Here is a 13,218-nt window from a genome sequence, read left to right as displayed (position 1 = left end):
TTTACTTGCATGTGATATTAATGATATTGTCCAATAATTCCCACACTCGGTTGAATCATTTTTCTTTGGAATAGGCATAAATATGGATCTCTTCCAGACCGTTGGCTAGGTAGCTGTCTTCCAAATTTCTTGATATAGGAGAGTAAGGACCTCCAGTGCTGCATCTGTTTGTTGAAACATCTCAATTGGTATTTCATCAATTCCTGGAGCCTTGTTTTTTGCCAATGTCTTCAGTGCAGCTTGGATTTCTTCCTCCAGTACCATCAGTTCTTGATCATATGCTGCCTCCTGAAATGATTGAACGTCCACCAATTATTTTTGGTACAGTGACTCTGTATTCCTTCCATCATCTTTTGATGTTTCCTGTGTCGTTCAATACTTTGCCCATAGAATCTTTCAATATTGCAACTTGAAGCTTGAATTTTCTCTTCAGTTCTTTCAGCTTGAGAAATGCCAAGTGTGTTCTTCCCTTCTGTTTTCTATCTCCAGGTCTTTTCACATGCCATTATAATACTTTACTTTGTCTTCTCGAGCTGCCCTTTGAAATCTTCTGTTCAGCTCTTTTACTTCATCATTTCTTCCATTCACTTTAGCTACTTGAAGTTCAAGAGCAAGTTTCAGAGTCTATTCTGACGTCAATTTTGGTTTTTTCTTTCTTCCCTGTCTTTCAAATGACCTCTTGTTTTCTTCATGTATGATATCTTTGATGTCATTCCACAACTCATCTGGTCTTCGATCATTAGTGTTCAATGCATCAAATCTATTCTTGAAATGGTTTCTAAATTCAGTTGGGATATGCTCAAGGTCGTACTTTGGCTGCCCTGGACTTGTTCTAATTTTCTTCAATTTGAACTTGAACTTGCGTAGGAGCAATTGATGGTCTGTTCCACAGTCGGCCCCTGGCCTTGTTCTGACTGATGATATTGAGCTTTTCCACTGTCTGTTTCCACAGATGTAGTCAATTTGATATCTATGTATTCCGTCTGGCAAGGTCCACATGTATAGTCACTGTTTATGTTGGTGAAAAAAGGTATTTGCAAAGAAGTTGTTGGTCTTGTGCAAAATTCTATCATGTGATCTCTACCATCGTTTCTATCACCAAGGCCATATCTTCCAAACACTGATCCTTTTTCTTAGTTTCCAACTTTCACATTCCAATCACCAGTAATTATCAATGCACCTTGATTGCATGTTTCATCAATTTCAGACTGCAGAAGTTGGTAAGAATCTTCAATTTCTTCATCTTTGGCCTTAGTGGTTGGTGCGTAAATTTGAATAATAGTCATATCAAATGGTCTTCCTTGTAGGTGTGTACATGTTATCCTATCACTGACAACATTGAAATATTACTCAGCTGTAATGAGAAGTGAATTTCTGATACATGCTACTGTATGGATGAACCTTGAAAGCATTATGCTAAGTGAAATGTGTCAGACACAAAAGGACAAATATCATATGATACCACTTGTAAAAACGGCTTGGAGTCATCTGACCCTCTCTAACTTCACAAGGTGGAAGAGAGAGAATAACCATCAACATCAACACAGGCTGATCCCTGTGAGGTGGAGGTCAAACATACATCTTCCTTCAATCTTTTTACCAATTCTCACACCAGCCACCTCTCCCGTGGCACTCTCTGCTTCTCTGCTGGGTTTGGTAATTAGTTGCAATGGCCACACAGAACTAACAGACAACACTCATAATTATGCGGTTTATTAGGGAAGTAACGAGTTACAATTCAGGTTCAGGTACACTCAGAATACAGTTCTTCCATCAGGGTGTCTTCTCAGCCATGCCCATAGGCAGGCCTCTCCCTGTCCTTGGCCCCTCAGGCTGGTCTCTGCCCTGCTCGCACAGGTGTTACAAAGCTCTTTAGCTCCACTGATAAGTGCCCAGAGGCACCTTACTCTCCCAGGAAGCCTCCTATCTGAAGGCACTCAGCTCTCTTGTTCCGTGGGTCCACAAGCCTACTGTAATTGCCTTGCTCTGTGGGCCAGGAAGTCCTCTGCACTGTCTTGGGCCGACCTTCAGGTTCTGCTGCCACCATTTCTTGCCCTCTCGCTCCGTCTCCAGTGTTACAGCTCTCTCTTTCTGTGTCCTGGGTCTAGGAAGTTCTCAGCACGGAGGCCCTAGGTCCAAAGAACATGCTCCACTCCTTGCTATTCTTCATGGTGATTAGTGAGGTCCCCAATAGGAGATAATTTGAGCAAAAATTATTTGCAAGTGATTTTAGTCCTGTCTTATAACATCCCATTGCAATCAAGTTAATTCCAACTCACAGTGACCTTATAGGATAGAATAGAACTGCTCCATAGAGTTTCCAAGGAGTGGCTGGTGGATTCAAACTACTGACCTCTTGATTAGCAGCCAAGCTCTTAACCACTGTGGCACTAGAGCTTCTTATAAAATCCAGAAGAATTAAATAAAAATTTCCTAAAACAAATAAGTTTTTAATATGGTGAGTAACAAATCAAAGTTTCAAAAATAAGTGTTTGGTATATACGAGCCCCAACCAGTTAGAAAATGGTAAGAAAATCACATTTCATATTGCAATAAATCTGTATATTCCTAAGAACTTCTCAATTTGAAGAAATCTACTTTACTGACAGCCCTAATATGAATATTGAATTTTAAGAAGTTTATACCATAAACTGGGTGAAAGATTTAATATTAACTTCAAAACTAACAAAGCAGAATAATAATAATAGGGAAAACTTGCCTTAGCAGATATCAAAACAGGCTTTAAAGCTAGAGTAATCCAAACCATATGGCACATAAATACCAAATGGACTAATGGAATAAAAAGAGATTTGGAAACAGTTGTTGGGAATATATATTGATAAATTCAGTATAGTTCTAATCTGTACACTTTTATGAAGGTGTTATAAATGTTTTAAAAATAAATCAAAACATTAACAAAAGAATTTGTTAAGAAAGGGTACGAAACTCAAACATATTCTGTTAATTTAAATATTACTTTCAGACAGTAACCAATATTTCAACAGACAATGGGATAACTCTGCTGATGAAACAAGGATTGGATTTTTTAAACTCAATTGTGTTTATTTCCTCTCATGAAAGGTATTGCGCTGCTTGTATCATACAAATACGCCAAAACGTTTGAATAATGGTTAATGGGAGGAACGTTACTTTGTTGAAAGGAGTACATCTGTTTGAGGGTAGAGAAATTACTATGCTTTTAGTTATTAAGAATTCTGCAGTGGGACAACAATGAGCCAAGATAAGATATAACACTGCCTACATATTTATACATTGTATATTTTCACTTATAGTTTTTTTATTAAATGGTATTTGGGACCATCCCTATGACTATTTTTAATGTCTGAATAGAACTATTCATATTTATCAGAAAATAAGTTTTCTATCAAATGAGTGATCTTCAGGGAATTTTGTGTATTTATAACTGCAGTTGTATTATAGGCATGTTTTGTCTCTAGGAGAGAGTATAATTTTTTACTTTGTTCTGAAAGTTAATTAGAAGATATGATTCAGTTGAAACTAAACATGCTTCTATAGAAAAATATTGGGAAATAGCGTTTTCATTCAATGAAGTACATCCAGAAGTGATTTCCATACATATTTCTAAAGTCTCACATGTTTCTAATCTTCACAATTTAGATGACCACATTGACCAGTATCTATCCTTTCTTGTGTTTAATGTGAAAATTGAATGCCCAGTTTTCTGCACAAGTCATAAGAAACAAAGATCAATATCTCACAAAATATTGAAATTACTAGGGAAAGAGAAGTGAGAAGTGAGTCTCTTTGTGAGTATTAGAAAAGCGGCAAGGCAAGCATTGACTATTCTCAGAATCTTCTTTTAACAATTCATATTTACTTTAGGCTTTCTGATAATTTCTAAGAATCCTGTGCCTGCAATTCTATAACCAGGATCACTGTAAAATTGAGGGGAAATTTTATATAAATATTTTTATACAAATTTATATATATATAATTTATACAAATTTCTTGAAGAAGAAATTTATTTCATTGATCTATAGCCAAGTTTTAGAATATAGTCAGATTTAAAAAAAAAAAAATTGAAACATGTATTCATGAAACTCTTCTTCCTGTTTCTGAGGTGAAAAAAAAAATCTAAAAACTAGAACAGTTTACATTTGATGTCTCAAATTGATACCAACATCCCAGAAAAAAACGAAAAATGATTAGCTAAGTGACAGAAGTGACTAAAAAAGAAAAAAACCCGATGTAAGCAAAGAAGAGCTATTAAAATGATTAAAGATAAAGCAATTTGGGTTTGAATTTATTTTATAATACATATCAAATGTTGGTGTGAAATTATGAAAGTATAATAAGATTTAAAGTATTTAAAATCAGCACTATACAATACAAACTATCCCTGGGTGGTGCAAACGGTTTGCACTTGACTGCTAACTTAATGGTTGGCAGTTTGAACTCACCCAGTAGGACTACTGAAGAAAGGCCTGGCGATCTACCTTCATAACGATTACAGCCAAAAAAACCCTATGGAGCAGTTCTACTTTGTAACACATGGGGTTGCCATGATTCAGATTTGACTAGAGAGCAACTAACAATACACCATACAAACTAAAATGCAAAATGGCTTACTATGCACTATTTATCTTCCAAGGCTTGTGAAAACTAAAGTAATAACTATTAAAAAATGTGTATACTAAGCACCTAGCATAGCAACATGCTGTATGTAATGGATCTTGGTGTTTCAGGGCCCAGTCAATCACTGGCCACATGATGGTTAGATTCAAAACTCTCTCAGGCTCTACCAATTAACCAATCCAGAGCCACTTCCACATTTATAGGTATTTGTTACAACAGCACCCCACTCTCAATACCAAAATCTGTACTGGCTTTCTAGGGCTAATGTAGCAAAGTACCACAAACTCAGTGGCTTAAAACAATGGGAATTTATTCTCTCACAGTTCTGGAGGCCAGAAGCCTGAAATCAAGTTTTTGGCAGGGCCATGCACTCTCTGAAGGCTCTAGGGGAAGATCCTTCCTTGCCTCTTCTAGTTATTGGTGTCTGCCAGTTATCCTTAGTGTTCCTTGACTTGTAGATGCATCACTCCAATATCTCCTTCTGTCTTCATAAGGCCATCTTCCCTGTGTCTCTGTGTGCCCAAATTTCCATCATTTTAAAGTATATCAGTCACTGGATTAGGGATCATCCTAATCCAGTAATGACCCAATCTTAACTTGATTACGTTTACAAAGACCCTGTTTCCAAATAATGTTACATTCGCAGATACCAGCGATTAGACTTGAACATATTTTTTGGGGTCAAAATACAGCCCACAAAAGCATCCTAATATAAATTATTCTAATTTTTATTTAACAGTGAACACATGACCTCAATTAAATCATGCATCTTTTAAATTCTTAAAATTTTCTTAGAGTCATAAAATTCATATAGGGCTTTGACATTGATACCACAACTCAAAAGGTCATTTTATTAAAAACGTTATTGTCAGATCATAGGATATTGCACTATTTTTAATTTTTATATCAGTGTAAATTTTTAAAATAAAACATAAAATGCTATACAATGGGTTTCTCGTATGTGGCTTTTCTGGCCCTGCCTTTGCAATTCTCCTAAAGTAATTGTTCGGGCTGCAATCTGCCAAGTGATTTGTTCAGCTGCAATTTGCCTGGGAGGATTGGTCATTTTTCAATTCACCAAGTGATTAGTCAGTTTTGCAGTTCACCTGAGAGGGTTGTTTGGTTTTGCAATCTTGCTAGGAAAGCCCCTCTTCAAAACTGACAAGGAGTTTTTCTATGTAGACAGCCAATCCCTCGCCTTCTTTCCTGCCTTATTTCTTGTATCTTGACTTGAAGAGTTGACAATTCTCCTTGTTTAATTTAGGCCTCCCAGTGTGAGTGCTTCTGCATGACGTATAAAATTTGTGTGACTCCCAGCAAACCTTATTTTGAAAGATTTTTTTTTTTTCTTTCATTTACTCCAATGTGGCAATTCTGTTTTCTGAAGCTTGAGTGAGAAGTTGACAAGGAAGTGGTGATTTTGGGGGAGGCTTTGGGGGACATCCTGATCAACAAGAGCCTGGAGAAGTGGTTGTACTTTGGAACCCGGATCACTGCACTGAGAACATCCTAGACCCAATAAAAGAGCTGTAATACTATAGAAGCATATTATCATAGAAGCTGGAAGCACTCACTTGTATGTGCCATGAAATTTGAAGACAGCTACCAGGTGAACCAACTGGAGGAGATCCATATACATGCCTATTCCCAAGAAAGATGATCCAACAGAATGCAGAAATATGGAAAATATCATTTATATCAATGGCAAATAAAATATTCCTGAAGATAATTCAAAAACAGTTGCAGCAGTACATTGAAAGGGAACTGCCAGAAATTCAAGCAGGCTTCAGAAGAGGATGTGGCATGAGGGATATCATTACTAATGTCAGATGGATATTGGATGAAAGCAGATAATACTAGAAAGGTGTTTACCTGTTTTATTGACTTTGCAAAGCCATTCGACTGTGTGGATCATGACAAATTATCTATAGCATTTCAAAGAATGGGAGTTCCAGAACACTTAATTGTGCTCATGAGAAACCTGTCCACAGATCAAAAGGCAGTCATTCAAACAGAACAAAGGGATATTGCATGGTTTAAAATGAGGAAAAGTGTGTGTCATGGTGATATCCTTTCACCAAGCTTATTCAATCTGTATGCTGAACAAAAAACCCAAGAAGCTGGAGTACATGAAGAAGACTGGGGCATCAGGATTGGAGGAAAACTCATTAACAACTTGCCGTATGCAGATGACACAACCTTGCTTGCTGAAAGAGAAGAGGACTTAAAGCACTTACTGATGAAGATCAAAGACCATAGCCTTCACTATGGATTACACCTCAACATAAAGAAAACGAAAATCCTCACAACTGAACCAATTAGCAACATCATGGTAAACAGAGAAAAGACTGAAGTTGTCAAGGGTTTTACTTTACTTGGATCCACAAACCAACACCCATGGAAACAGCAGTCAAGAAATCAAATGATGTATTGTCTTGGGAAAATCTGCTGCAAAAGATCTCTTTAAAGTGTTAAAAAAGCAAAGATGTCACCTTGAGGCCTAAGGTGTGCCTGGCCCAAGTTATGGTGCTTTCAATTGCCTCGTATACGTGCAAAAGCTGGACGTTGGCTAAGGAAAACCGAAGAAGAATTGATGCATTTGAATAATGGTGTTGGCGAAGAATGTTGAATAAACCATGGACTGCCAGAAGAACAAAAAAATCTGTCCTGGAGGAAGTACAGCCAGAATGCCGCTTAGAAGTGAAGATGACAAAACTTTGTCTCACACACTTTGGACATGTTATCAGGAGGGATCAGTCCCTGGAGAAGACATCATGCTTGATAAAATAGACGGTCATCAAAAAAGAGCAAGACCTTCAACTAGATGGGTTGACAAGGTGGCTGCAGCAATGGGCACGAGCATAACAAGGATTGTGAGGACGGTGCAGGATCGGACAGTGTTTTGTTCTGTTATACATACAGTCACTATGGAACTGACTCAATGGCATCTAACAACAACAACAAAATACAGGTCAAGGGCTGTAACACTGAGCGGATAACAATGAAGACTGAGAGAAACAGCTACAGAACTGATGGGCAGGCCCAAAATAGCCGAGCAGCAGTGAAGGCTGATACAGCACAACTGGTGGAGTTGTTCCAACTCTGGGCAGCACAGTGGGAGCCAGAGGCAGCATTGACATGAACCCAGGACCTAACCTGAGCTGGCAACACACCTGTTGATACCTGAGCCATGGCATGCCCACCTAGACATGGGTAATTTGGGAAAGTTAAGCAGATCCCCTTTGGATATAAGTGGGTTACTCGCCTACAATGTTAATTGGGGTATGTGTAGGGATGTAGGGAACCACTTCACCTCAACTCCCTCTATTATCTCTGTACTGTAAATTCACATGTCACTGTATAAGATGTCCCTGATGTCTTTGTTTCATTTCTCCCACCCTTTTTTTTTTAAAATCCTCTTTTCCCTCTATCCTGAAAAAGATAGAAGATCAAAACTCAATTTCTTGAATTAAGGAGTTTTTGAGACAGTGGAAAGGGGATAGCAGGTGGGCAACCATATAACTGGGTATGGAGCTCAGAAGAGAGAATCTAAGCAGCAGATAAAAATGTGAGTCTTCTGCACAGAGACAGTAGTGGGAGCTGAGGGTACCACTCTGGAGTCATCACAAGACAGAGCCTAAGGCTGAGCTTTGAGGGCACCAGCATTCAAAGGCTTGAGAGAGAATGGTGAGGCTGAGAAAATGCATACAGAAGTAGGAAGAAATCTTGAATAGCACAGTATCAAGGGAAGACAATGTTCCAAGGAGACAGGGGCAAGAGTGCTGGATGCTGCTGAGAGTTTAAAAGGAATGAGGTTTGGAAAATGTTCACAAGATTTAATAGCATGCATGTCATCGTGCTGTCCAGAATTATGTCTGGTAACTCTTCATTATTGTAAACTCCCTGATAGCAGGCACTTTGAATAGAACTCTACATTCTCCTATATTGCTTTTCACTTAAGAAGTGAACTGAAATGATGTACTTAAAGCCTTTAAAAATGTATTTAGGGTACTTTTGGGGTGGTGGCACTATTCAATATCCTGATTGTGATGTTGGTTACACAATTCTATTCATGTGTTAGAACTCATAGAACTGTAAACCCATTGCCAGCGAGTCAATTCTAATTCGTAGTGACCCTATAGGACAGAGTAGAACTGCCCCATAGGGTTTCCAAGGCTGTAATCTTTATGGAAGCAGATTGCCAAGTCTTTCTCCTGTGGAGCAGCTGCTAGGTTGGAACCACTGACATTTCAGTTAGCAGCCAAGCAATCAACTGCTATACCATCAAGGCTCCTTCCTTGAACTGTATGCCCCCCAAAAGGTCAATTTCATTATATTTTAATTTTTTAAAATAATTTAAAAGTGTTAGATTTATAGTAATATTTATTTTCTTAAACTGGGCAGTGGTTTCTCGGGTATCTGTTGTAAAATGATTCTTTAAATCATATATATATTTTCTAAATAGTCCCTTGTATTTACACAGTATTTAATAAGATTTTTTTTTTTTAATAAGATACTGAATATTGAACAAAAACAACTAAAGTTTTAAGTAAGGTATTTAGGAGAAATAGAGAAAAGTACCTGTTAGGAAATCTATAAAAACACTTGTCTAATTTAAGTTGATACTAAGAGAAAGTGAAAAATGAGAGCAATAAAAATTTTTTTTAAAAACTCCTCTATTGTCTCATCTTTTCAACAGATGGGAATGGGTCATTTGCATGTAACAAAAGATGGACTTCGCCTGGAAGGGGAATCAGAATTTTTATTCCCATTGTATGCCAAAGAAATACACTCCAGAATGGTAAGTAAATAATGAAATATTTAAATAATTTTGCTTTATGAACAATAATGGTTAAACACAGAAATTTGATATATATATTTTCAGGAGCTATCTTAGAGTATATACATGTGCCAACATTCATATGTTTTTCATTAAAGGTTTGACTAGGCTGTGGAACCTATTTCTGATATTACATTCTTAAGAAGCCCCGTTTTCATGTGCTTCAAGTCTGAATTCTGTATCCTCAGTAATTTGGACCCTCATAAACTAAAGGTTTTAGAAATGAGAACCTTCACCAAAAACATCAGCACAAAGTTATTTCACTCCACTTATTTTAAAGCATTTAAAATTATCTGAGCTTGGAAAGAAAATAGTTTCGTAGTGTATGTTCTGCACTAATTATGCTAATTACAGGTTATGATCCAGCAGGATTCTCCAAGAGTAGATTAAAAACCAGCATTAAATAATTGTAAGTATGCCTCAATATTATCTTCATTTACTCCCATGAATTTATAAAAAATACAGCAATAATAAAATACAAATATAATCAAGCACAATATTTGGGATATTCTTCTATTTTTCCTTTTGTGATACTATGAATTTTATAGTATAGTTCTGCTAGATTATTGATAAGTGGTATTATCTAAATAAAATGTTAAAATTTCATCCAACCATAATTTACAAGTTGTTCAATGAACTCACTCTTCATTTTTCTTCCGTAATTCTGGTTATGAAAAGATATTTCAGTATCACCCCTCTTCAGAGCTCCATATAATGCCTTAGTTTCCTAGTGTTGCTTTAACAAAAATATCCCAAGTGGGTGGTTTTGAAGAACAGAAATTTATTTTCTCATAACTCAGGAAGCTAGATACCTGAATTCAGGGCATGGTTCTAGGAGAAGGTCTTTCATTGTCAGTTGTCCAGGGAGTTTCTTGGCATTTCTTGGTGTTCTTTGGAATCTGTCTTTCCCCTGTGTGTAAGTCTGTGTCTATGCTGCTCTTAACTCAGAAGTGATTGGGTGTAGGACCCACCCTACACAGTCATGGCTTCAGCTGACCGATTGATTACATTATATTACATTGCATTATGAAAAGTGGTTACATTAAATTGTATTATAGAAAGTGATTACATTAAATTGCTCTATGGAAGGCTATTACATTACTTTAGATTACATGGTGGATGGTGATTACATGACATTACATCATATTACATCCACAGGTATGTTGTGTGCTGTCAAGTCGATTCCCACTCATAGCAACCCCATATGACACAGTAGAACTGCTCCACAGAGTTTTCTAGGCTGTAATCTTTACAGGGTCATATTGCCTGGTCTTTCTGCCACGGAACAGCTAAGTGGGTTCAAACCGCCAACCTTTAGGTTAGTAGCCAAGCACTTAATGGTTGCACCACCAGGACTCCTTCCACAGGTATAGAGGTTAGAACTCCAACACATATTTTGGGATGACACAATTCAATCAATAACAACCAGGAATTATAAAGGAAACAAAAGGCCTGCTACTGAGAAGCATGCAGTCTTGTTAGAGAGATAAAATATACTCTTAAAATAAACATCAGAACAATCATCAAACGGTACTAACAATGTACACATAAATACTGACTGCAAAAGAGAAATCCAAGTGAATACAAAGCACAAAGTAGTTATTAGGCACTTTATGTTACTTCTGGGAATATCTTAGTTGGGGAAAGAGTCAGGCACATGACCTGGAACATCGTAGGCTGACCTTTGTAAGAGCCTGATTCTGGGAGCTTACTCAGGTAATAGGCTTAATCATGATGGCATTAAAGTGTGTCAGATACCCCCATCACAGGGCGACATAGGGAAATAACATAAACTTTGGTATAAAGGGAAACTAAGAATTCACAAACTAAGAATTCAAATAATAGAATTTAGCCTTTTTTTTTTTTTCAGAGACATGTTGGCTAATCCCTCACCATATTTTGGAAGAGTTCAGACTGGTAGAATGGCCTGGTGACTGAAATCAGGTGACTCGATCATAGCAACTTTAACATTCTGAAATGAATAATTATTTTTAGTTATATCTTATCAGCCTTTTTCATCTCCAGTACACTTATTTAAAAATAAAAACAAGGAGCAAAGTATTACAAAATGTTTCAGATAATCACATGCAAAAGTTTTACAATATTGAGTTAATGGAATATGTCAACCAATACATAAAATTACAGAAGCATTTTGAATAATATTATGTGATAACAGAGCTGTACAGTATTTTGGAACTAATAGGACTTTCTAATAGGAGTTACTGAACTAAATTACGCCTTGCAGTTTCTGTAGGCACTGATATATTACTTATAAATTTTATTTTCCAAGTTTAATCTAGAAAGGAATTTTCCATAAAATTACAGAAAAGCAATAACTTATGAACTTGTAGATTTTTACACATAATTCATTCATCTATATTGCAGAGCTAAGAGAATTTCTTCATCATAAGTGTAATTCAACATGCTACTCTGGCCTCTAACAACTAATTTAATTGGTAACCCTTCAAAAGTAAAATATGAAGTCCAGTCAGGATTGTGATTTGAGTTCATGGTTTAAACCCATCCACCCACCCCATGAGCCCAAACACATAGCAGCTATATCTCACAAAATAAAAATATTTCATTTAAAAATATATAACTCTGATCAAAAATAAAAAGAAAGACTCTGGTAAAGCTTTACATGAAATAATTGTCTGTAAGATTCACAGTTTTGGTTGGCAAGAGGCGAACCAAAATCAAACCCGTTGCCATCAAGTCGATTCTGACTCATAGAGACCCTGTAAGGACAGAGTAGAACTGCCCCATATGGTTTCCAAGGAGAACATGGTGGATTCGAAATGCCAGGCTTTTAGTTAGGAGCCATAGCTCTTAAACACAGGTAGCTTAAATCCAATGTCCTCAGAGTAACAGAGACCAAAATGGCCTCTACATGGATGGGCCCTCTACCCAGGCCTTGTGCAAGAAATAGTGATAAGAGGCAAAAATAGCTGCAACTACTGCTGAAGCAGCAGAGATGCCAGGACAGGACCTGACTATCACTGAAAATATGAGCCCTGGATCACCATTCTAAGACTGAGAGACCCTGGCTATTGAATGAAAACAATATCAAAACTTTTAGACAGGTTGGAGTAAGTGTAGAAAGAAAAATACAGCCACAGAAGGTGAAGATGAAAACTAAAATTTCAAATCACACAAAGGAAACTTCATCTAAAAAAGATACAAAATAGACTTCTAAATAAGGGAATTGACTTCCAACAAAATAAAAATAGTTAACGAATCTGAAGGTGATTGCAAAGTCACATGTAAGATTCTCAAAGAGAATATCTAAAAGAGACAAAATTATCGTTAAAAGAACAAGAAATTATAAAATCAAAACAGGCATTATAGTGTAGACTTCCACTTCAGAGAAATAGGCAAGGAAGTACCCTCACACGTTAAGGAACTAAAAAATCTTGAAAAAAAAAAAAATTAAACAATTGTTTCCAAATATTGAACAATGGGCAGCTCAGCGTCATGGATTGAATTGTGTCCCCCTAAAATATCTGTCAACTTAGCTAGGCCAAGATTCCCAGTATTCTGTGACTGGCCACTGTTTTGTCATCTGATGTGATTTTCCTATGTGTTGTAAATCCTATCCCTATGATGTTAATGAGATGAGATTAGTGGCAGTTATGTTGTTAATGATTAGGTTTTGTCTAAAGCCAATATCTTTTGAGACATAAAAGAGAGAAGCAAACAGAGAGACAGGGGGACTTCGTACCACCAAGAAGCAATGCCAGGAGCAGAGCATGTCCTTTGAA

The 13,218-nt window shown here is 36.9% G+C and overlaps 1 protein-coding gene across 1 annotated transcript in view; it reads left to right on the top strand.

The window, feature by feature from the left end:
* Positions 1–13,218, top strand: part of SGCG (sarcoglycan gamma) — a 182,219-nt gene that overhangs the window by 37,308 nt on the left and 131,693 nt on the right. The window contains exon 2 of the mRNA XM_003414028.3: positions 9,317–9,418. Within this exon, the coding sequence (XP_003414076.2) occupies positions 9,317–9,418 (102 nt within the window). The remainder of the gene's footprint in view (positions 1–9,316; positions 9,419–13,218) is intronic.

Source organism: Loxodonta africana, chromosome 23 (assembly GCF_030014295.1).
Source record: "Loxodonta africana isolate mLoxAfr1 chromosome 23, mLoxAfr1.hap2, whole genome shotgun sequence".
Taxonomy (NCBI): Eukaryota; Metazoa; Chordata; class Mammalia; order Proboscidea; family Elephantidae; genus Loxodonta; species Loxodonta africana.
This window is presented reverse-complemented; position numbering and strand designations above follow the sequence as displayed.